The 25,699-nt window shown below is 51.0% G+C and overlaps 1 protein-coding gene across 1 annotated transcript in view; it reads right to left on the reverse strand.

Annotated features, from left to right (window-relative positions):
• The window catches only part of LRRC75A (leucine rich repeat containing 75A), a 57,443-nt gene extending 31,744 nt beyond the window's left edge, over positions 1-25,699 (reverse strand). Inside the window, exons 1-2 of the mRNA XM_071447940.1 lie at positions 24,832-25,699; positions 1,307-1,435 (exon numbers count right to left, since the gene is read on the reverse strand). Coding sequence (XP_071304041.1) covers positions 1,307-1,435; positions 24,832-25,095 — 393 coding nt within the window. The 5' untranslated portion in view covers positions 25,096-25,699. The remainder of the gene's footprint in view (positions 1-1,306; positions 1,436-24,831) is intronic.

Below are 25,699 nucleotides of genomic sequence, written 5' to 3' on the forward strand. Positions count from 1 at the left end.
CTCTGGGATCTCTTCATTCAAGGGAGGCTCCACACTCCACATCCCCCCCTGGACAATCTGCTCCAGCTCTCACCTGCATTGGGAAGAAATTCTTCCTCATTTTCAGGTGGAGCTTCCTGGGCATCAGTTCCTGCCCATTCCTCCTGTCCCACTGCTGGGTCCCTGCACACAGGGACAGCCAGGGATGAGGGCCCCTCTCAGCATCTCCTCTCCAGGCTGAGCAGCCTCAGCTCCCTCAGCCTTTCCTTGTCAGAGATGCTCCAGTCCCTCCCTCCTCATTGTCCCCCTGCTCTGGCCCCATTCCAGGAGCTCTTCTTGCCCTGAGGAGGCCAGAACTGGACACAGCTGTCCAGATGTGCCTCTCAGGGCTGAGCAGAGGAACGAGGACTCTGCATCTCCCCACTGACCCTGGCACTGCCTTTGGTGCCAAAAGAAACCTGCAGGGGGACAGGGGAGAGCAGGAGCCCTGCACTGGAGCAGCTCCAGGCCCAGGAGTGGCCTCAGGGTGTTTTGATGGGGAATCCAGAGCTCTCCTCCCATGGCTCACCCTCAGGAGGAGAAACCAGCTCAGGCACAGGGCTCTGGAAAAGGCCAAGCTCAGCAGGGGAACGGGGCCTCTCCGCCTGGAAGCGTGCCCGGCACGAGAGCAGCTTTCTCCACTTTCCCAGCTCATGGGGGAGGAGGAAGGAAAGGATTTATTCTCCACAGGAAAAGGGATCCATGGGTGTCCCTGCACAGCACAGGGGTGTGGCTCCATCTCGATCTCATGCTGTAGGACATGGAGAGCCATCCTTGTCCCTGGAGGTGGAGATTTGGGTCCCTGGTGTCCCCTCCACCCTTCCCAGCGCCTTTTACTGAGTGCAGAGAGTTTTATGAAGCCCTTCAGAGTCAGACTCACACCACAGCCCAAACAGCACCTTTGTGGCTTTGCCTCACAACATGAAAGAAATCTGTAAATTCTTAAAAAAAAAAAAAAAAAAGGCAATTTCCCTCCTTTTCATACAGCGGTGGAGGCTATAACTGAGCCAAACATCCACAAGAAGCAGCAGAGAATGACTCCATCCCTTCAGACACTCTCACAGGAAATGAAAGACCTGTTATTAGCAGGAAATACAGCAGAGTGATGCCTGCAGATCCATCCAGCCATGGGTGATCCCTTGCCACACACAAGCCAAAAGGAGTACCAACATTAGCCAAACATCACTTGTTCAGCTGGAAAACCTGAACCTCTTGGCCCAGAACTGGGAGGATTTTCCACATTCCCAGTTTGCCAAGGCACAAAATGAGAGGAGACCATGGCACTTACTGGTTTGGGGCAGTGGATGTATCTTGCCAGGCTGATGATGAGGTCGTGGGTGATGGGATCCACCAGGTTTCGGAAGCTGGCGTAACGATAGAGGACATCATCCAGAGAGGTGGACTCCATCCCTAAATCCTGCAGGAAACAGGGCAAAGGAGCAAGGTTAGGTGGGACAGAAAAGCCAGGGGTTCTTGAAGTCAGCCCTGACTGGAGGAGGAAATGATCCCCAGCAGCTCCCACTGAAAATGTTGCTGGAGGGTTTTTGTTTTCCTGCAGTTTTGGTGACAAAGAGAAGGATGGGACACTTGGTGTCACCTTGAGGGAAGCTGCACTCCTGGCCTTCACCTGCTCTGCAAAGAGGCTTTAGGGCTGCAGAATCAGCCTCATAAACCCACTGAGTCAATGACACCCTTGGATAAAATCAGGATAAAATCCAAGATGACCCTGGAGATCATCACACAGAGCTGCAACTGGAGAATAAATGCAGCACTGGAGTGTCACAGACACATTTTATGAAAATTCCTTTCGTTAGGATTTTTTCTCCTAAGAAGCTGAGAGGCCTCAGAAACAAAATGTAACCAATGGTTATCTGCTGCTGTGGAATGCAACAGGTGCATCTGGGATTGGTCTCATGTGGTTGTTTTTCATTAATGGCCAATCACAGCCCAGCTGGCTCAGACTCTCTGGTCAGTCACAAGATTTTATGATCATTCCATTCTTTTTCTATTCTTAGCTAGCCTTCTGATGAAATCCTTTCTTCTATTCTTTTAGTATAGTTTGAGTATATAATTTACTTTTAATATAATATAATAAAGTAATAAATCAGCCTTCTGAAAGATGGGAGTCAAGGTTCTCATCTCCTCCCTCGTCCTGGGACCCCTGTGAACACCCCCACACTGGAGGAGCTCTGGGGCTGCCGTGCACAGGGAGGGAGGAAGGAGCCCAAAAGTGCAGCACTGCAAACTGGAGGATGGATTTGAGACAGGGAAGAGCCAAGTGCTGGCTTGGGCTGACTGGGAGGGAGTGGAAGCTGTGCCAGTGGAGACTGGGCAAGGTGGTGTCAGGAGCAGCTCAGGTGGAGCTGATCCTGCCCCAGGGATGGGCCAGAGCTCCTGAGGTCCCCTCCAAGGCTGATTTCTATGGTTTGTGATTCCTAGGCTGAATAATTTGAGGAATTTTAGCAGAGATCTCCCCGTATGGAACACATCAGTGCACAGGGATGGGGAGGGGAAGGGTTATACACAGTCTGCTCCTTTCACCTCAAATATATTCGTGTGTATAATACCCAAATACTCTCTTTATTCCTTTTTGAACTTCTTTTACTTCTCATGGAGCTGGTGGCACCTGGCACAAAGAATTTCCTTTTGACAAACACAAGCCGATAACACTTTGGCACCGTGCAATAAATTAAAGCTTGTCCTGAGCTCAGAGATGCTCCAGCCCCAAAAAGCCCGTGAGAAAGCACATTGCTTGTAGGTGTGGATGCTCTGTGATTTCAGACAGGTTGAAAATAAACATCTACACTTAAAAAAAAAAATCCATTGAGCCTTCAGACACAACAGCCCGAGGGATCTCACATTACAGCAATTACAGCTCAGGCCACAAACGAGGTGACAAGTGTTTATCCCACTGGTTTCCTTGGTATTTTTAGGATCAGCCCCGCAGCACTGCCTGAGTTAACACTAACTCCTTGACTGCAAAGAGGTTATTTAGTAAAAAAAAGAGCCGAGGCAGTTAAAAACCACACACGTGTGAGGCTGCCCAGCTGGGAAAATCAAGTGGCCAAACTGATTTCTAGTCTGTCCCACAGCTTCTGCCAAATTACTATTTACAAATTATATTATACTATACAAATTATATATATTATATTATAATAATTAGTATTTACAAATTTATACAAATTATTATTTTTGTACTTTAAAAAAAATCTCATTGTGGAGAGAGCTTGGGCTCCTTCGCAAGAAGAAGAAGAAATAGAAATTGTGGAGGGAGGTGCTCAAAGGAAACTCCCACTTTTCTAGCATGGATGTCACCTTCCCAGTTTGGTAAAGCTCAGCATTAGGATCAAGCAAACCTCAGATAAAAGCTGGATTTGGTCCCTGATCTGTGGCAAACACCAGGCACTACCAGAGGGCCAATCTGGGGACTTGGGACAACTCACTGGGACCTTCAGAATCAAACCAGGCTCAGCATCTTGCCCTTTCAAGCATCTCAGAACTCTTCACCATTTTCTCCTCAGCTAAAATGAGAACATCCAGCTCATAAATCAGAGGATTTCTCCTCCTCTCTCCTGGGAGAACTTTCCATTTTCCACGTGGAGCGTTCCCTGCTCCCTCCTGGTATTTTAGGCACAGATGTCGTTCTCAGCTGCTCCCCAAACCTCTCTGCCACACCAGCATTATCTCTTTTCCACCACACACAATATTTTAAAGCCTCTGAAGGCTGAAACTTGTTCGAGGACAAGTGATGAGCTCATCTGCAATTTAATAACTTAACACCAGTTCATGCTGTCAGCAGCAAATCACCCATCACTGCCTTTGCAGAAAACGCCCAGCAGCTGGCTCCAGTCACTTTTTTTCAGCACATTCCTTCTTCCCAGGGGATTCTACCTGGATGGCAAGTGCAGATTTTAAATAAATAAATTTTAAAAGTGTTGGGGTTCATGAGCCAGGCATGGCTTCCTCAGGGCAGATTTGAGGGGTGTTCAGGAGTGGGTCCAAAGCCCTGAACTCTGCTGGGGTGCTTTGTCCAGGTGTGGCAGGAAAATGGGAACATCTCTGCAGGAAAAAGGGGAATTTTCAAACTGAAATCACCCGTGACTTCTCTGCAGTTTATCCCATTTGTGTCCAGCTTTAGGAAGCTGAAAGCCAAACCACTGATCCATCCTTATCCACTGGAAGGAAAACTTCCTGCCACCAACCAGCTCAGCCTCCATGGGAGACTTCTGCAAATCCAGCAGTGTAAAGCTAGCAGTTAAAAAAAAAAAGGGCAAAAAACCAAAAATCCAAACCAACAAACAAAAAAACAAACAAACAAAAAAACCCCCAAACCCAACAACAAAACAACCACAACAAAACAACCACAAAAAAAAAAAAAACACAAAAAAAACCCCAAAAAAACACCCAACAAAAAACCAAACCCACAACCAAAACAAAAAACCCCAACCACCTACCCCACTTTGAGGGATGAATTTGAAATTTATATCCAAAAATCCAGCTGAAAATAAACGTAATGTGTTCCTCCAGCAGCCAGCAATAGAAATTCCCCAGTCACAGCCATGAAAGGTATAAAAAAACCCCCAATTATTTTTGAAAAGAAAACCCCAAGCCCAGTGAGAGGCACAGGGATGCTGTGCCCAAGCTGTTACTTGCAGCAAAACCCACAGAAACAGCTCTTTTCCCCCAAAACTCAGAGCTCACCCATCACTCTGCAGACCAACATCACCCAAGGAAAACATCTGGGAGCTGCACCCCCAACTTTTCTTTCCCTCATGTAAAACAACTTCTTATTCCTTTCTGCTGTCCAAACTGCAGGTTGTTTTTTTTGAGCCTTTGGAAGCTCCAAATTGTGTTTCCCTGAGTCCCAGCATCCCCCAAGCCACACAGAGCCATAACCAACCACAGCCAAGCCCATTTTTTGCTTATTAAACTATTTATCACTGCAAATTGAATTGTAATTAGGGGGAAATGCAGCAGGTCCCTGTGAGGAGTCATTGAGAAAGCAGCTTCTGCTGTTGTTGTTTTCACTAACACCGAGTTATTGCTGCCCAAATGAGGTTGCTGTGCAAAAAAACCTCATCACAGATGCTCACAAATATCCCAAGAGCTGCTGGTTTGGCCAGCACCTCTTCCAAAACTCCTTTATCTCCACGAAATTCAGGGCAGCATCCTGAATTTCCAAGCAGGGAGGTTGGTGCTGTAAACAAGAGTCAGGCACTGAAGGAAAGAAGGATTAATTCAGTTTTCCATCCATCTGCTCCAAGTTATCTGGGAAAAATGATTCCAGCAGGTGGGATTAGTGTGGGGAGGGAGGTCAGCTCAGAGGGAGGGCTGGGATGGGACTCAGCCCTGTGTTTTTCTGGATTTTGGACACAACCTGTGTCCTGTGAGGAACATCCAACCACTTCCTCCCACCTTTCCCCAAAAAGATTTTTAAGGCAGGAATTGATTTCTGGTTGAGAGAAGAGTAAAGCACCCCAAAGGTAATGATGTCACAACATATTCTGGGACCAAAAGCCAGCCCTCAGGCACACAGGGATGATCAAATTTGCACTTTTGAGGAGGGCAGGCAGCATTTGGGAGCTCAGCACACCTGGATGGGGCATCCCAAAAGCCACCCTGGGAACCTCCACACAAACCAGCAACTGCTTCTGCAGATTTCAGGTCCAACTCAGCAGCCTAGAGTAAAATCAGCATTAAATATGTGGGGTATTTTCTGTTTCACAGAGTTAATATCAGTTTGGGAGCCACAAATGGCTCATTCAAGCACTGAGGGTGCACAGAGAGAAGGGAGTCGATGCTTCAGGGAAGCAGCAAATATTTCCCTGGCAGACTGACTCAAATAATAAATGGTGGCAGCTTGAACCCCCTCCAGGAGGCTGGAATTGGAGGAACTTGGAGAGATGGATTAATGGGCAGAGATGTGATGCTGCCAGCCAGATAATAAACAACTGAGAATAGGAGACTTGCAGAAAAATGCTCTTTTATTTCATACTGCCAGGCAAAGGCAATGACTCCAACTGGAATTTGGCCAGATCACAGTTAACATTTCTTCAGGACAGTGCCTGAGGATGTTTCATGAGGATGGCCTCAGCTCTGCTGGTTTACAGAGCCACTGGGATCCCAGGAAAAGCCTGGAAGTTCTTTTTGGGTAAGGTGACTCCAGGATTTGCTTTGAACAACCCCAACAATTCCCATCCACCACTGCCTTTAATCAACTCTGCCTTGAGCTCACCAAATCTCATCCACTCATCCCTCCTAAAGCAGCAGGAGCTGCCCAAATCCTGCTTTTCCATCCAAGCCTGGGGCTGGGGCTCCAGCTGGGGCTGCAGCCCCAAGCCAGGACCCTGCTGGCCACGCAGAGCCTGCACCAGATGGCTCCTGGTGGCACTTGTCACTTATTCCTGCTGCTCCCAGATGGATGGGTGACAGCCCAGCCTGCCAGAGGCACAAGGGACTCTTTAGAACCCTCCCAAGGACTGTGATGCCACAAAGTTCTCCTCCTGCAAAGGGAAGAGGCAGAAAAAGCTGCAGGTCAAGGAGGATTTGAGCAGAGCACAGCTAAGGGGTCACTCTCCCACCCCCTCAGCTCCATCAGAGCCCCACAGATTCCTGGCTAAAACCCAAAGGAAAAGGTTCATGCATCAACCCTGCACCACATCCACCCTGTTAGCTCCAGTCTGGCTGCTGGGCCCCCCTTCAGAGCTCTGCAGTGAAGCATTAAATGAAAATAGAACCAATTTAATCAAATCTGCCATTTCCATCCTCGTGTGTCTGCCCAAAGAGCTTCCTGGAGCATCCCAGGTGCTGCCTGGAGTATCCAAACCACAGGTCAGGAGCAGAATTCATCAATTCTCATCATCTTCATCAATTTCTCAATTTCTCATCCCTTTGGCCCTGTGACCAGCAGCTCTCAGGGCTGCAGAGGAACTCCTGCCCCAGCACAGGGCTGATTCCCAGGATCAGCCCCAGCCTCAACCACACTGTGCTACCAGATCCCAGCTGCAAAAAAACTACTTATTTCCACTTGCAAAAGCCTTCTAGATCCCTGCTGGAAAATGGACTTGGAGGAGAGGCTGCCTATTATCTCCTGTCAGGGAAGGAGCCAGAGCTGCCACCTAAGCTCAGTGTGCTGTCAATTCCTATGAGGACGGTGATTCATCCTGCTCGGAGACAGCTGGGCTGACTCAGTCCCTGGATGAGCTTGTCTCTCTCATTTACCTGCCAAGAAAAGCCCCTCTAATTAGCTGATCCTAGACATTCAATGTTGAGGCAGCTGGAGCAGGAAAATCCCCCTCGTGTTGCTCTCACCTTTGTTTCCCAGCACAGTGAGCACCGAGCTCTGCCTGGTTTTCCTGCCCCCTCTCCCAGCCCAAACCAGCCCCATCTGTTCTGCAGCTGATCACCCATCCATATTAGTTAGATTTTTATGATTTGCTTCAGCACCCCATGGTTTTTTTTAGAGGTAACCCGAGGCTCAGACAACTCTTGTCCTTGGGAGGTGACAGGAGATGCCTGACGGCCACTGAAGATTTTTATGTGTGTGTGCAGCTCTCCTGCCCTGCCCTCACAAGCAGTAAATCCACTAACAACCCTAAAATAAGTATTTACAGGAACAAAAGAGAAAAGCAGAACTGGGATCCTTGCAGGAAAGGGGAAGAGGTTCACAAGTAGAGGATGGCACTGTCAGATGGGGAGCAATCACTCGCCCTCATGGTTTCCACTGCCCGTGTGAGACCGCCCCGGTGTCTGGGCCTGCAGCAAGTGAACAGCTCCTGGCACAAGAGCAGCATTCCAATCACATTCCAATCACACAATTCCCTGCTGGGAACCACACACCAGGCTCCCCACACCCCCTCCAGCTGATGGGAGCTGTTGGATCAACACTGAGCCCTCGGTGCAGTCTGCTCCTCACCCCCATGTCCAGCATTCTGTGAGCCAGACACCCCAGCTCTGCACAGCCCTGCAAACATCTCTGCTGGGAAAAGAGTCCAAAAAGCCTCACCCAGATGGCCCAGCCTCAGGGATGACTCAAACAGGCACCAAGGCTGGTGCTGCCTGTCCATCCTGCCACCCCCGTCCTTCCCCAGGTGATTCTGGTGTCACCACTCCTGTTAAACCTATATCCCTACATTATCCAAATCACTTATCACCAATACACTTCCACTTAACCTTCCTCTATATTTCCTAGTATCAAAAACAATAACCAACTGTCATCATCATTCCATAATCACCCCAAAACAAACATGAAACTAACCCTCCCCAAAAAAAACCAAACAAAAATATAAATCAGGATCATAAATCGTCAACCAATCATCCACCAAATTTTACATTCTTGTAGCTTATAAAATGGGGAAGGGGCAGGGGTCTCACAGGTGATGAAGGTCCTCTGAGTTCAGGGGAATTGGGAGGGAAGAAGGAACGGATCCCAGCAAGGGAAGGAGCAGGACTGGGCTGAGGAGAGCCCAGCATGGCAGAACAGATGCTCTGCAGCTGGGCCAGATGGTCCCCAGCTGCTGTCAGGGATTGTGCCTGGGACAGGACCTGGGTCCTGCTGGAGCTGAGCTTTGGCTGATGGGATGGAGGATGCAGGAAAGCTCAGCCCCGGTCTAACAGAGCAAATGAGACACTGGGGGTCCTCCCCTCCCACTCCTCCAATCCAGGCACCTTCTCCAAATTGCCCTCCCTTCACAATTAACACAACCCTGCCCGAGCTGCCAGGCTCTGCCATTAATTCCAAGCCAGGCTTTGCTTAGGCAGGAATCAGGATTTATGGTCCTGGCCCAGCAGCTGTCACCAGGAGAGGCTTCAGGAGGAGGCCAGCGTGGGTCTCCTGATGTACAGCAGGTTAAAAGCCCTCTCTGAGCCATCCTGACCTGCTGTTCCCAGGAGCAGGCAGAAGCAGAAGGAATTGCAAATCTCACTTGAAACAACACATTTGCTTTTTTATCCACTCCAAAAATGTTGCTTTTGATGGCTCCCCTTGCCCTCCTCAGCCAGCAGAGCTGTTGCAATCCAACAATAGGGGAAAAAAAAAAAAGTTGAAAATATTGGGGGATTGATCAATGCAGCCAAAAATCCTGAGGTGGGGATTGCCCACGGCTATCCAGGGGTTTTGTTTTGATGCCCAGCCCTGGGAAACACTCCCACACCCTCCCCCAGAACCTGCAGCATCAATAATGATGTTCCTGCCTCACCTGGAAGCCTCCTGGACCCAGCAGAAATCAATCCACTCCTGCACACACAATGAGAGGCTGCAACCCAAGAACTGCTCTCTGAAAGCTGCTCCCACCTCCAAGCCCTGAGCTGATTATTATTGCATTAGCCATGGAGGGATGCATTGTTAATGCTCAATGGATGCTAAACTCTGCTTCAAAAGGATGGAATTTCGGGGTGGGAGACTCCAGGAATGTTTTGGCATCCTTTAATAGGTGCTGGAATAAAGGCTCAGATATTTCTGATACAGAAAATAAGCATCAGTGATTCCTCATCACAGCTCTCTCCCAGAGTTATTCAATGGAAGTAATTGAAGGCATCGTTGAGAGACACAAATATTCAATTAACTCTCCAAACTGGCTGCTGTGGAATAATGCAAGCATGACAAAAAGACAATTTAAGTGAACAAATTGCAGCTGACTCCCATAAAATCATGCCAAACTCTTTTTTTTTTTTTTTTTTTTTGGGCCATTTACACCATTGCAGGAGCCTGGGTGGGAGGAGCACAGGGAAAAAATGGGTTTGGATCAATAGCAATACCTGGACATACCAAAATCCAGGCATATCCCTGGATTTTAACCAGCAAAGAGAGTGGAATTACTCAGCACAAGAATCTGGCTGAGTGTCACTGCAGGAATTAGGAGATTTTGCAAGGTAAAGATTTAGCAGGAGCAAGATACAGAGAGATTTTAGCTCAAAGCAAAAGAGGAGGAAGTGGGGTTGAACAAAACATTGAAATAAAAGCTCCCTGTCCCTTTTTTGTATTAAAATTTATCCTCAGGAGCAGCCTATTCCATGAAACCATTTAGTATCTTCCTAATTGTTAAAAGGGAATTCCAGCAAAGGAGAAAAACCAACCCAATCCCACAGCACCAAACTCATTTTCTGAATTAAGACAAAGCAACAGGAGTGGAATAAAAATAAAGGTTTCCCCAAGGAAGCCAGCATCACCCAAGTAATTAATATGGACAACATGAATTCCAATTCTTTCATTTGCAAATCCAGCATCCCCAGTTAATCTCAAGCATGGACAAAGTCCATTAATAAAGCAGATTCCTGTAATGGGATTCAAAGCAACGTCAAATCAATAAATTAAAAAAAAACAAACCTTGTGTGGTTAAATAATCTACACTTTGCATAATAACATCAGTGCTGGGACGCTGGGTGGTTAAGTGGAGACAAATTCCAGAGCAATCCCAGCAGAAATACCCAGCAAGAAAATCAGAGACTGAGCTGGGAAAACCTCCCTGCTCAGGGGTGAAATCCATGAGCCAAGGGAAAAATCTCCCTCCTCACACTCCATGGAACCTCTCCTGAGCTGCCCCACATGGAGCTGGGAGTTCCCCAAGCAGCTTTTCCAAGAGTGAGGGGGGGATGATTTCCCTTAAAATCCTTCCTCACCCTGAGTGTCTCCTGTCCAGGATGTGCCAGTTCTGAATTCAGCAGCCCCTGGCAGGACCTTTCCTGTGCCCCCACTGCCAGCCCAGCTGAATTTACTGACAAACACTGTCCCCAGCTCCTGTTTCACCAAACCACTGCCTTTTGGGGTGCCTTTGAACAAAAGGAGAAACTGAGTCACAGAAAGCCAAACCCAGCCCCCAAAGTGGCACTGCTGCCCTCAACACCCCCATTTCCAAACCCTTCCAGCTGGGAGGCCACGGCTCTACTCTCCTCCTCCTCTGGGATAGCTCCTCTCAGGCTTGCCAAGTCAGAAAACCACTTAAATACCTGATTAACTACAAGCACATGTTTAAATCCCTCTGGAGCCAAGGGGGTTGGATTAGCAGAGTGCTTCATGAAGGCTTTTGTTAAGCAAAACTTCTTTCCTCCACCCAGTTCCCTTGCCAGGGAAGGAGTGGGAGACCCCAGAGTGAGATGAGCTCAAGTGAGCAGTGGAAGAAGCATTTTGCACAAAATCAGGGAATGAGATCCCAGGGGACACAGGCTGGGCTGATGGAGAGTGCTCTGCCCTCCAGAGCCAGCAAGCATTTCCAGTAAATACCATCAAAATTCTCTTTATTTCACCACACACCAGGCTCCAGAAAGGCCAGAGGGTGGTGGCTGCTGGTCCTGAGCCCCAGAGTTGTGACAGATTAACCCCAAAATGGCCTGAGAGCCTCTGTGCTTGGCTGAGAAGGGAAATCCACCCCAGGTTTCACTGGGGCTGCTGCACAGACACAGGTAATAAACAGCTTTTCTGCTTTGCTGTTTGTGGGGTCTGGGTCCCCTACAGGGGAAAGGGCTGCTCTCTGCACCCCAAACCCACAGGGCAGGCAAGGAGAAGCAGGAACATGGGACAGGCACTACCACATCCTGTTTCCAGCAATAAAAGGTGCCAACCCCCCTCTAAAATCCAAATATTTCTGCTTTGTTTGACAGCCAGGGCCATTAAATTGCCGTTGTTGATATTCCATTTCCCAGTGGAGATGCCAGAGCAGCTCGGGAGGATCAGACACAAAACACACCTTGGACCAGGGAGCTTCTGCCAGGGAAATGGAGCCTGTGAGGGATCTGTGGGCCTGGAAATGGAAACTGTGAGGGATCTGTGGGCCTGGAAATGGAGCCTGTGAGGGATCTATGGGCCCTGGAAATGGAGCCTGTGAGGGATCTGTGGCCCTGGAAATGGAGGCTGTGAGGGATCTGTGGGCCCTGGAAATGGAAACTGTGAGGGATCTGTGGCTCTGGAAATGGAGCCTGTGAGGGATCTATGGGCCCTGGAAATGGAGCCTGTGAGGGATCTGTGGCCCTGGAAATGGAGCCTGTGAGGGATCTATGGGCCCTGGAAATGGAGCCTGTGAGGGATCTGTGGCCCTGGAAATGGAGCCTGTGAGGGATCTGTGGCCCTGGAAATGGAGCCTGTGAGGGATCTGTGGCCCTGGAAATGGAAACTATGAGGGATCTGTGGGCTCTGGAAATGGAGGCTGTGAGGGATCTGTGGGCCCTGGAAATGGAGCCTGTGAGGGATCTGTGGCTCTGGAAATGGAAACTGTGAGGGATCTGTGGGCCCTGGAAATGGAGCCTGTGAGGGATCTGTGGCCCTGGAAATGGAGCCTGTGAGGGATCTGTGGGCCTGGAAATGGAGCCTGTGAGGATCTGTGGCCCTGGAAATGGAAACTGTGAGGGATCTGTGGCTCTGGAAATGGAGCCTGTGAGGATCTGTGGCCCTGGAAATGGAGGCTGTGAGGGATCTGTGGCTCTGGAAATGGAGGCTGTGAGGGATCTGTGGCCCTGGAAATGGAGGCTGTGAGGGATCTGTGGGCCTGGAAATGGAAACTGTGAGGGATCTGTGGGCCTGGAAATGGAGCCTCTGAGGGATCTGTGGGCCCTGGAAATGGAGCCTGTATGGGATCTATGGGCCCTGGAAATGGAGCCTGTGAGGGATCTGTGGCCCCAGGAGGAGAAGGAGCCAGAGCTGGGTGATGAAATCCACGCCTGGAGCTCCCTTTGCAGGAGAGGATCCATGGCAAAGCTGCTGCTCTCACTGCTGAGTCACAGCTGCTGTGCAGGGCTCAGGATCAGGAGTTTCCTCCCATCTGGGGCTTCTCCCCAGCCCTGGCTGTGGGGGGGAGCACCAAAACACCCCCAGGAACAAGGCAGGGAGCAGCTCCAGAGCAGCAATGGCAGCAAAGCATCCCTGTCTCCATGCCCTGGGATATTCCCTTCATTCCCTACAATGTGTCACCAGCCCAGGAAGTGTCCCCAGGGAGAAGCCTGGGATGCCAAGGGTAACAGAGCACCCTGCTAATCCCTCCTGCTTCCCTGAGCCCTCCTGGAGCACTCAGCTGGGTCCCATGGAACCCTGTGGCCACAGGATATTCCCACAGTGCCACAACAAAGCCTGTGCCTTGCAGCTCCTGCTCCCAGCTCTGCCATTGCAAGCCCAGAACATTGATTTTCCAACTCCAAAGCAGCCAGAGCTGATATTTTTTACACCAGCAGCTCCTCCTGAAGTTCACAGCGGAGGAAGAAGAGCCCCAGAAACTTTCAGGACACAGCACCAAATCCTTAATCTCGTTTCCCAGCTACAATCACTGAATAATCCCTGAAACCTGATGCAGGATGATGAGCTGAGCAAGAGGAAAGGCAGGATGAGCTCATTGTGCTGAGCCTCCCCTTCCCTGCTCCCTTCCCTGGGACATCCACAGCCCTGGGCTGGAATTCCTCAAACAGCCACGAGCAGCTGACTCCAATATCATTAAAACATGACTAACACAGACCCTGAGCTGCTTTTAGAGTAGAGGAGCCACTGGTGGGTGGTGAACCAGACACCTCCAGCCTCACACACACGAGATGTGGGGTGGCATTTAGCACCCAGTGACACTAAACCTGCCTTGGGGCCTTCTCCCCGTGCCAAGAAATGCCAGAAATTCATGGCTGGAAGAAAGATTCCCTTTTGCAAGGCATGAAACAGGAGGAAAAAAACCCTTGGTTTTCTCTGAAGACCCAGAGGCTGGGCTAAAATCATCAGTGACAAGTAAACAGGTTGGAAAAAGCTCCCTCTGAGAGCCAGGCTGACTCAATCTGTGTTATCTTTTCCCTTTTTACTTTATCTTCTCTGATGTGCCTGCTCAGGAAGAGATAAGGAGCAGCTGCTCCCAGCCCTACTCGTGGTCCCTGCCACTTGTGTGCACTTCATTCCTGTTCTTGGGAATTCCCTTTGCCAGAGGGATGCTCAGCCCCTCTGCTCCTCCATTCCCTCTGAAAAATGAGGAGTAGAGAAGCTTTTCCCTGATAAAGAACCCTGGAATTATTTAGGGTGGGAAAGCTCAAGTCTGACCACTGACCCACCCCTAAACCATGTCCCCACATGCCATGAACCCCTCCAGGGATGGGGATTCCAGCATTTCCCTGCTGGCTCTGGGATGGGTCAGGCAGAGCTGGAACATCCCAGGGGAGCTCGGGCAGTGCTGGGTCCCCCCAGGATTTTGCACAATGTCATTCCCACCCTCCTGGCATCAATGGGATGATCTCAGCCTGGGGGAATGGCACTCTATCCCTGCCTTTGGGAATCTTCCAGGCTCCTGTATTTTTGCCCTCTTCCAAAGGGAGGGCACACAAGCAAACACGAGTCCTCGTGGAAAATAAAGTTGATTTATGTGATGAGGCAAAACTAAAAGGTCTTTTTTTAAAAAAAAAAATATTTCAGGAGAAGAGTTTGGCTGATTTATTTTCTTTCAGGAGAGGAGTTTGGCTGATTTATTTTCTTTGTGCTGGGGAGAACAGCAGCTGATGGGCAAGAGATGAAAGCACCCCAAGCAAAGATTCCTCACCACGTTTCAGGGAATTCATCCCATCTGAGAACTGCTTTACATCTAAAAATGGATGGAGAAGTTTGTCACAGCCAAAACTTTCCCTGTCACTTGCACCATGGCCAGAGTCTCCATCCTCCTCCTCTGAACACCAATGGGGTGGGAAGGAAACCAGAGGGAAAACCAAGCTGTGCATGGAGAGCTCAGGAGCAGCACCAAAGCTGCTCCTGTTCTACAGCTCAGCCTTTCCACTGAATGGCCAGTGCCATGGACTGGAAAGTCAGCTTTGGGACGTTTTCTCCTGCCAAGAAATGCCAGGAATTCCTGCCTGGAAGTGGTACAGCTCCAGCAGCTGCTCCCCACGTGGGAGCAGAGCTGTGCTGGATGCTGCACACCCACACCCCTGTTGTTTACCAGGCCCCCAGGGCCTTTACAGGGATGCACACATCCTAAAATCCAGGAAAACCTGGAGTCCTGGCAGCTCCTGGGGCTGCTGCCACCTTTGTTCTAAAGCAGCAAGGCAAGAGAGAAGAATGCCATGGAAAGGACTGGATTTTTGTGCTGAGAAAGGAGATGTTGGAGAGCAGATGTTGTGCACGCCCTGCTGAGACACATTTCCCCTTCCCAAATCCACAAATCTGTGCAAAGACTGGTTTGGGTGGGAAGGGACCTCAAAGTTAATCTCATTCCCACTCCTCTGCCATGGGCAGGGGCACCTTCCACAGAGCAGGGAGCTCCAGCCTGGCCTTGGGCACCTCCAGGGATGGAACAGCCAGAGCTGCTCTGGGCACCTGTGCCAGGGCCTGCCCACCCTGCCAGGGAACAATTCCTGCCCAACATCCCATCCACAGCTCCCCTCTGCCAGCCTGGAGCCCTGGCAGCCCCTCTGACCCCCCCACACTGGTGACACTCTGTGCTTTTGGGGTACCTGGTGAGGAGTTCCAGCTCTAATCCAGAGAGGGGATGAAAGGCAGAGTCCCAAACCCAGCAGGAACAGCTCCACACCTGCTGGATGCTCTGAATTCCCCCCAAATCCAGCACACCCAGCCCAGCTGTGCTGGCCAGGCACTCTGTGACCCCATTAAACAGCCTGGCAATGGCACACACACAATAAAACATCGATTTTGGAGCTGCTGAGAGGAGGCTTTCCTCTCCAAACAGCCACAGAAAAATGGGCAAGGGAATGGATGAGACCATCAGTATGGGCAAATTACCCTCATTTTTTGCAGGGTGGCTCAAAAATCTCCCATTTCCCATCCTGAGACTCAATCAGTGCTGTGCCCACACCACAGGGAGCTGGGAACCTCAGCCCTGACTTGTATCAAAGTCAGTTTGGGGGATGAAGGGAAGAAATGAAGCTTTTCCCATGTTTTATGCCATGCTTGCATGGTTTTCTTTGCAGCATCAGATTCTGAAGCATCAGGTAGAGCAGGGCTGGGATCTGGTATTTGGTATTTGAAGAAGGTTGGAAGGTAAAATCTTTCTTGAAGAATTCACAGCACCTTGCCTCCCTGTCTGGCACCAGGGAATTTGGATGCTCCTTTGAGGCTCCACCTTGGCATGTGCCTCCAAACTGGAGGTGGGCTCCTCCCAGCTGGCTCAGTCTCTCCAGAGAAACCCAAAAATAAAGGATTTGAGCTCATCAAAGTCACCAGGAAATGCCCAAACTTGCTAAGGAAGAATTAATGACTGAGCTGCCCAAGACTTCAATTCAGTGATATTAAAATTCAATTAATGCTGCTGTATAAAGTAGCTTTAAACGTTGAATACTTTAAACCACCCAGATTTCAAACCAGCAATTTGATGCCGACCTCTGGTCAGGCTTTAATTTTTAAAATTTAAAATATTATTTAATTTTAAACAACTCTTTTAGCTCAGGACATGGCTGCCAATGATTTCAGGGAAGTCAGTGATAAAAACAACCAGAAAAAAGTGCAAACACAGCTTTGGGGAGAGTTTGGTTCTCTCACAAGGACAAAGAAAACATCTTAATTTCAGTTAATTCAAATGTTTCACTCCACAATCCTAAGGTTCTGTTCCAATTTCAAGGATTTTCATTCACTTAGTCCAGTTTAATGCTGAATTTCAGCAAGTCAATGAAAAAATCAGAAGTACAAAGGAGAAATGCACGTTTTCCAATCTGCAAGTAAAACTTCAACCTGAGAGACCAAGATCTGTAATTATGGTGACCAGAAGTGTAATTCATGATGCACAATGAATACTCCACTTAATGAATCAACCAGTTTTAAATGCAAAATCTGTTTTGAGACATTTACTTTGTCTGCTTTCCTATCCAGCATATTTTGAGTGTATTAACTGATCAAAAAACATTAAAAACCACTTTTCTGCTCTTTAAACTTGCTTTCACTTCCCTGTAACTCGAGTCAGAAATACAAAAGGATCAATCAACCCTGCAAACCCCGAATTCACCATTTCCCACCAGAATAAAACCACACAAAATTCCTCACCCAGCCACACAGCTGCCTAAATAAATGTCCCCAGATACACCAGGCTCCCTCCTCAGAAAAGGAAGTATCCAATTACACCAAGCAGGAGCAGCTTTTTACAAGCAAACAGGAAAACATCCTCTTTCATATAGAATAACCCCCAAAAAATCCTAACCACACACACACACAAAAAAAAAAAAAAAAAAGGGTTCCTTAAATCAAGATTTAATCCAATCCTGCATGATTTTGGCTGGATGTAAATCATGAGTGTAGATCATTCACACTCTCCTCCCAAATTGTTTCTCTGCAAGCCCAGGAATCTCACTGAGATATCTGGGAGCAAGATTTCCCCCAAATCCTTTCTGGAGAGGGGAGAGCTGTATCCAAATGGAAATAAACAGAGGGGTTCTGGGATGAACCAAGGCTTTGGGACTGTTTGGTGAGGTTTGAGTGCTGTTTTTGCAGAGATTTGGGCTTCTCTGCCCTGATTTTGGGGAGCTCAGGCTGAACCTGGAGCCGGGGTTTGTTCAACACCAACCAAACCTGGGGCAGAGGCTGCAGCAGCTTCAGTTCATCCTTGTGAGGGAATTGGGATTTTTTTTATTGAGGTCCAAACCCCCCAACCCCTGATTCCCACTTCCCACAGGGGCTGGGGATGCCCCAAATCCCAAAGCAGCCCCAGCAGGAGCCCCGTGCTCCACCAGCAGCTCTGCAGCAGGCTGGGAACAGGGACAGGGGTGTCCCAGGAAAAACCCTCAGCACATCCCTGGCCAAAACAACCATTTCCCACCCCAGTCTGCTCTCCTTCCTCAGCTGCCTTTGCTTTCCCCTGCTGGGGTTTCAGTGCTGTGCCAAGATCCTGGCCTTGGGCAGGAATTATCTGCTCCCAGCCCCAGAGCGGGCTCATCCCCTGGGACAGGAAAAGAGGCAGCTCTGGGAATTTCCCAGCCATGGAAACCGGGGCTCCTGGCACAAAGCCCTGTGCTCTGACAGCCAGGGGATCTCTGCACAAGCAGAGGTGAAGGCACAGGAGCTGCTCAAGGAGGTTTTAGTCTCATGCTTTCCAAGCTCGTCCTTGGAGTGGGAGGCAGGGACAGACAGAGCTCGCTTACCTCGGTGTGTTCTGCATGCTGAGGGTAGAAATCAGAGCTGCAGCTCCCACAGAGCTGCAGGTCCTGTCCCTAACACCCATTTCCTCACTTTCTGTGCCTAAACAGAAAGCAAGGAGCTGAAAAACCCAGCACACAAATCCCCATCCTCCAAAAAAATCCCTGCTCCTGCTCCAGGCTGGCTGCTCAGCCTCTCCTTTAATGAACCAACCTTCATTTCCACACAACTGCTGCTAGAACTGGAACTAACATTGCTGCCTTGCTGAAATCTCCCCCAAATGCAACCCCTGAGCACCTCTGGGAATGGGCAGCAGCAGTGGGAGCAGGGGCTGGACTGGGAAGCTGCTCAGAAAGCAATCCCACAAAGGGGACTGGGGACAAAGGGGACATCCAGGGACTGAAATCTGCAGCCAGCAGCAGGACCCAGGGCTGGGCAGGAGCAGACCTCAAGGAAAACCTCCATGGTTTTCCAACAAGGACTTTGGGACCGCTGGAAAAGGCAGAAACATCCCATAAAGAAATTCCCCCACCAACATCAAACCTGAGTCCTGCTCTGCAAAGCAGGACAGGCAGGGCCCTGGGGAGATTGCTGGGATATAAAGAGGCCCTGAGGAGTGAAATATCCACTGGGATACCCCAGGGCATGAGGGAAAGGCAGCTCCCTCCCCTGGGCTCTGCTGCCTGTCCAGGCTCTCTCCAGAGCTCAAAGCCTCGCACAAAGGAAGAGCCTCTGCCTTTGAAAGACACCAAGGCTGAAAGATAAAGAGTCTTGAAAAGATCTGAGAATGCTGGAAAGCTCCAAGCAGCTCCTGCTCTCCAAGCAGCAAGGTCAGAGCCAGGAGTAATTGGAGCTAAAACCTTCGGCCTGGAGAGGAATGGAATGGACAATTTGCTTTTCCTTTTACAGGCAAGATTAAATTTACCATGAAGTGATCTTTTCTCCAAAATTTGAAGGAGAAGGAGGCTGAGACACACACACAGAGAAAGAGAAATGGAATCAGGCATTAAATCATATCAGGCATTTGGCCAGGACCTGAAGATGTTGAATACTAAAAAATTCCACACTGCTTGTAGGAGAATGAAATGAATATTAATATATAACCACCTCCCTTAGCTAAGAGAAGGCCACAGCCACAAATCCCCCAACACACCAAGCACTGAAGCTCCAATACACTGAATTTCAGGTGCACCAGCCCCATTCCTGCCCCCCAGCACAGCCCAGGGATGTGCAGGGAGGCTGTGCCCACACACCCACGCTGCCAGGGAGAGCAGCCAGCCTCACACTCGGGGCTTTCACAGCCTGAAACAAGATAAAAAGGAAAATAGAGGGGGAAAAAAAGCTGTGTGCCAGGCTGTCTGCAGCCCCCAGCTGCTGCATTTCACATCAGGTGTGAAAAAAGCAGAGCCTGGGGGGGGAAAAAAAAGACACATTCCTGCTATTATATAAGCAGAGAAAGTGCTGAACAGGAGCTGGGGTGGAACAACAACCATTAACTTCTGCCAGCTTGGAGATCTCTGTCTGCAGTGAGGGCACAGGCAGGACCTGATCTCTGTTCCAGCTACACACAGCCTAACCCAGGCCAGCCTAACCCAGGCCAGCCTAACCCAGGCCAGCCTAGCCCAGGCCAGCCTAACCCAGGCCAGCCTAGCCCAGGCCAGCCTAGCCCAGGCCAGCCCTCACTTTATATCCCATCCCAGCTCTCCCAGCCTTCCTCTCCCCCTCCAAAACCACATTTCCCCCAGGAGCAGCAGCAGCAGCCACCTTCCAGGGGGTTCATGAAATCATTAAACCCAACCCTGTGCCTGCACAGCCACCTGCAAATCCCACAGGGCATGGAAGAGGAGCAGAAGGATGGAAGAGGCAAACTGAGGGAACATCTTGCAGCAGAAACTCTTTTTGGGGCAGGGAACACCCCAAATACCACAGAGATTTGTTGTCAGTGCCTCCAGCAGCCTGAGGGTTAAAAAGCAGCGTGGGGAGCCCTGGTGGGGTTTCAGCAGCAGCTTGAGGCAGAGGAAATGAGGGTTCATCCCAAAGCCACCCCTCTCAGAGCAGGGTTACCCAACTTCCACCCTGTGGGGCCCTGCTGCAGCCAGGGCAGGGCCCTCCCTCAGCCCCAGCAGCTCCCAGCTGAGGAAAAACAGCCCCAAATCCTGCAAAATTCCTCATCCCTGTCCTCTGCTGGCAGCCACAGGCTGGGAGGAGCCCAGGGACCCCAGGCTGGGTCACCTCTGGTGCTCTGAGCACGCAGGAGGAGGGACCAGGTGCTCATTTTTGGGGAAACTCAGCAGTGCTGAGCTCCTCCAGTGTTCCTGGGATGGCTTCCATGGGAATGCTGCCCCATGGCTGGGGTGCACAGGGCCAGGGGCAAGCACTGAGCCCAGCCACAAATATTTTAATTTCTTCTCTGCTCTTGTGTCTCAAGGAGGAAGTCACAGGAGCCCAAAGCGAGCTGTCTCCAGCAGTATTTTAAAATTTTTTTGGTGTTTTACTATCCCCACCAGTCAAGCCCCTCTTACAATGAAGATATTCATCATTAATTCATTAATTAAGCATCCCTGTGCCACACAGTTCCCAGGCGGCTCAGGTCGTGTCTTGTTCCCCACAACCTCTGGCTGGAAAATCCCCCTGGGATGGGGCAGGGGCTGTTTGTGGGATAAACCTCAAGGTTTTGTGGGATAAACCTCAAGGTTTTGTGGGATAAACCCCAGGGATCCCAGGCAGGGCCCCATCCAGGAGGGGCTGCAATGTTTGCTGGGCACAGAGCACGTTTGCTCCCAGCCCTTCGCTGCAAATGGGATTTTTGGTGGTGTTTTTGCCCATTTGGGGCCCTCCCCACCCCAGCACTGCCCACCCCAGGCTGGCAGGGCACAGAATCCACCTTGCCAGCCGTGCCACACCTTGGACCTTGGCATTTGGCTTTGGCCACACCCTGGCATTTACTGCCACGCTTTGCTTTTCCCCCCTTTCCCCACTGAATTCCTGGAACTGCTGCTCACCTGCCCTGTGCAGATGATGCTCAGGTCTGCTGGATTCCTCCTCCTCCTCCTCCTCTTCCTCCTCCCCTCTCCCCCAGCCCCAGAAGAGCAGCAAAAGCTCCACGTAACCAATGGCAAATTCCTTGAGTGCAACGTAATGTGCTGGGAAGCGCTTCCCCATCTCGCCTGGGAAAAGCGATCCTCTGGCAGCAGGGAGGAGGAAAACATGCTTTGTTTTACAAATCCTCTTCCCAGCAGGAGAGGCACTCCCAGAATTTAATATACTGACAGCGTTTGGCTGCCTTAACCACTGACACTCAACAGTACGGGGGAGAAAATAAAAAGAGTCAAAATAAAAAGTGCCACGCTCTGTGATGTTCAAACCTATCCTGCTCTGCAGCTGGTGGCACTGGGAATAGTGGAGCTGGAATTCTCCCACCTGGATGGAGTGAGGGGTCTGAGAGTGGCTTCCCATGTCCCAAGTGCTGAATAAATTCATTTTTTGGCCTCTCCCTGCAGCATCTCCTTGTTGGAAAGCAGAGAAGATGCTGCCAGGTGAACCTGGGAAGTTGCTTCATGGCGGATAAATTCCAAGTTATTCCGTGCAGGAATTACTTCCAGCAGCTCCCTCCAGGTGACCAGCAAGCCTCTGGCAACTCCCAACACCAGCCTAAATCAAATGTTAATTATTTCAGTGGCTTCCCACTGCATTTATGCCAGAGGCATCCTCCCTGCAGCACCTGAGGGAAAACACCTGGGCCAAGGAGAGCAGCAGGCACTTGTTGGGATTTGGGGAGTTTGAATTTTGCAGTGTTGGGTTTGGGCTCCAGAGCAGAAAGAAGGAAAAAGAAATGAGTATTCTGTGTCTCAGGAGCTCGATGTTAAATTAGCCTGGCTGTGCCAGAGGAGCACAAACCCTTTGGAATGGCTGCTGGCAGCAGGAATAACAGGAGTGTTATTTTGGGGGCAGGCAGTGGGATCAAATTGCCTCCACAGCAGAGACCACTGCTGACCTCTCTGAGGAAGCAAAGTCTGTCTGCTCTTCATGCTTTTTATATTTTTAAACAACAACAACAAAACAACAACAACAAAAACCCCAAAGAAAAACCAAAACAGAAAAATCACTTTGTATCTCAGTATTTTATAGTTGTTTGCAACCTCCAGGCATTCCCAGAAACACAAATTAATCCTCACAGGAGCCTGTAAGGAAAACAGCATCGCTGCCACCTCAGGGAAGGGAGAAGGATGGATAAACTCTAAATAAATTCTAAATAAATGGGTGGAATGGAAAGGCCACAGTGGACATTGGTGCCAGTGGTGGGACTGGAAGGGCAGGACCTGCTCCAGCAGGTTTAAAATACAGCGTTGCAGCCCTGCCCTGATTATCAAACACACCTTTTGTGGGAGCAAAAAAAGCCCCCCAGACCCTGTCTTGCAGTGGGTGGGTAGGGCAGGGTGTTATGGCACAGAGACCTGAAAAACAAAGATTTTCAGCTCTGGCCATGGGCTCATCCTGCTCCAAAAACAACTGTGGAGCCTCTCCAAAGGCAGGGATGCTGTCAGCCACCCCTCAGCAGCACCCTGGGCTGAAGTCAGTGGAAAGGCTCCCAGTGACCTAAATGCCTGGGATTTAAAAAAATCTCTGCTGAGAGCTGGGCACCAGGTCACTGGGTTTGCTGGGAAAACCCCAGCTTTGCTGGAAAACACCCAGTTTTACAGCAGCACCTTCATGGAGCACAGACACCCTAAAAATGGCTCAGGGAAAAGTCTCTGCCCCAGCAGGCTCATCCATCCAGCCCTTTCCACAGGAGGACGCTCATCCTTCTCCCCAAATCCTCACTTTCAGGCTGGGACACTCCAAGGGCTCAGCTCTGGAAGGCTCCTGCTGGAGTGGGAACAGCCCCAGTGGTGCCTTGGAGCCAGCAATGCCCTCCTAAAACATCCCCTCCCAAAATCCAGCTGCTGGAAAACTCCAGAGCAGCCAGGATTTGTTCAGTGGGGCATCCCACATTCCCTCCCTGCAGGCAGGGATTAATATCACCTCATTAAAAACCTGCTTGGAGTCTATTATGGTATCTAGGACAGAGAGTTCTCTGTTTTGACACTCTAAGATATATTTTATCAGAGCGAGCTCTTCAGAGACACTGCCAGAGATGCACCTGACTGTAACAGGTTCCTTGCTTCCCCCAGCAGTTTAAGATTAATTTTTAGCTTTTTCTTCCCAATCTCCAGCGAGATGAGAGGGTTCTCCTGTGGCCAGGTCTGTCATTAGGGCATCCATGGTGACACATGCCAGCTCCCTCACTCTGCACAGAGAGTGAGGACAGACCTGAGCATCGCTGAGAAAAACCAGTCTGGAGCCAGGGAGAACGTGAGAGTGATTCCTGGCACTTTGCAGGCCCCAAGATTTATTTTTTGGGGAGGTGTTTGAGATAAACACCCTCTAAAATTAGCACCTGCCCTTCTGCCAGCTCCAATGGGCTGCGACAACGATAAAGATTTGGCGTGGCTGAGAGGGTGCAACATTTGGGCTCTGATCTGCTGCCCAACTCAACCCCCACGCTCCCATAGATCCCAGATGGAGAGGTCACTGTCCCAAGGAATTCCACCCCCAAATCCCAGAGAGGCAGCACACTCCTCTCAGGGAAAGTATTTTATCCCAAAATTGAAAGTGGGGAGAGTTTTCCATACCAAAAGAAAAATCATATGACACAGTTCGGATTTCTCAGCTGGGCTGCTCTAAAGATAATCCTAAACCTGCAGGCCAGAGGGAGAAGTGGAAATGGATTAAATGGGGACATGCCCCAAACAACAACACATCCACTCACTGAAAAGTTACCTGGACCAGAAAATGGGGGGGGAGGAAATGCTATCAGCAAAAAACCACGAGCAGCAAACCCCAAACACAAAATCCCCAAAGAAAACCAGACTGGAGCAGTCCCATGGACAGACTATGGGGCAAGACAGCAGCTCCCCGTGCCCAGCTGAGATCTGAACAACTTTTCCCCGGCTGGCAGAACTGGTTACACCGAGCAGCCGAGGGAGAAAACCCGAGCTGGGAGATGGATCTGCTTTAGGTTTGCATGGAAAACTCGCTGCTCCTCAGAGCCTTGAAAACGCCCAGAGCACTCGGGTGTTTTTATCAGCACCTATCAGCAGGAAAAGATTAAATGCTAATTTGCTTTTCTGTTTGCTCACAGCAACTTTCCGTCCTGTTGCTTCCCAGCTAATGCCGAGCTCAAACAGATTTTTCAAGGCAAAAGGTCTCGGGCTCGCTACAATTAATTCTCCACTCCCCCAGAGCTTCTCGTTTCTCCCAGCTCCAGTCAACACCAGCAAAACTCCACCAGGCGATTGTGCGCCAAAAAGATAAAAAAGCAACGCTGCCAGCTCTGGGTATTTCTGAGCCAGCAAGAAAAGAGCTGATTCTCAAAAGCTGCCAGCTCCAATTGCCTCGGCGCTTTTCCGGAGCTGCTTGAAACACCAAACTTTTGGAAAGTTGAGTGGGAACCACTCGGAGTAGGCTGCAAACCCCAGAGCCACAAGGAAGGGAAGAGGGTAAAACACACCCGGCAGCGTTTGCTGGCTGCAGACACCGCCGAGCCCCTCCCTGGGGGTATTTCCCCCTCTGTGACACCCTGAGCACCCCGCAGCTCCCCGGCCACTTCCCCAAAATTACTCCACGCCAGTCGGAGCCGCAGGAGCGGAGCGTGGCCGCTGTTTGCCACCGAAAGCAAAGCACGAGTTATTCTCCGGCTCTCTTTTCCCCGGCTCAGCCCCTTCCCCCGCAGAAAGCCGCCCGTCCTCACTCACCTGCCGCAGGTTCTTCAGCAGCTCGGTGGCCTCCTCCTGCCTGCCCTGCTTGACCAGCAGCAGCATGTCCTGGATCATGCAGATCCTCCGGTGGTACGGGGGCAAGCTGGGGCCGGCGCCCTTGCCGAACTTCTCGCCCGACTTGGCCACGAGGGAAGCCAGGAAATCGCCCCTTTCCCTGGGGGCCGCCTTCTTGCGGTGGTGGCCCGGGGGGCTCTCCCCGGCGCTGCCGGGCTGGCAGCCCTTGGTCTGCTTGGTGCCCATGGCCAGCGGCTCCCGCAGCCCGGGGCCGCATGCACGGGGGCGGCGAGCCTGGGGTGGGGGCACAGCACAAAGGGCTGGGGGCTGCACAAAGGGGTCTGGGGGCTGCACAAAGGCTCGGGAGGTTCCGAGGATGCCCGGGGGGGCTCAGCGGAGGGGTCGCTGCCCGGCGGCGGGGCGGCTCCGCTCCCGCAGGCGGAGGATGGGGCGGCTGCGCCCGGCCGGGAGGAGCCGCGGCTCGGCCCCTCCGCTCCGCTCCATCGCCGGCAGAGGCAGAACCGCCGGATCCGGGCAGCTCCGGGCAGCTCCGGGCGCTGCCTCAGCCCAGCGGCGGCGGCTCCTCCGCGCAGCCTCCTCCCGGTGCCGAGGGCTCCCCCGGGGTTCCCCCGGGCGCGGGGGGCGGCGGCTGCAGCTTGGGGGGAACTGTTGCGCTCCGGGGGCTCCCCCGGCGGCGGCGCGGCTCGGCTCGGCTCGGCCCGGCCGGCTCGGGGCGCTCGGAGCGGGGAGAGCCGGGGGAGGGCCGGGGGCGGGCACCGTGCACCGAGGCAGGGCTTGCGGAGGAAGCCGCAGCCGGACGGGGCTGGATCGTCCTTCCTTCCCCGCGGGC

The sequence above is a fragment of the Agelaius tricolor genome, unplaced genomic scaffold (genome assembly GCF_023055355.1).
Source record: "Agelaius tricolor isolate 1412-34295 unplaced genomic scaffold, bAgeTri1.0.p SCAF_25, whole genome shotgun sequence".
NCBI classification, from domain to species: domain Eukaryota; kingdom Metazoa; phylum Chordata; class Aves; order Passeriformes; family Icteridae; genus Agelaius; species Agelaius tricolor.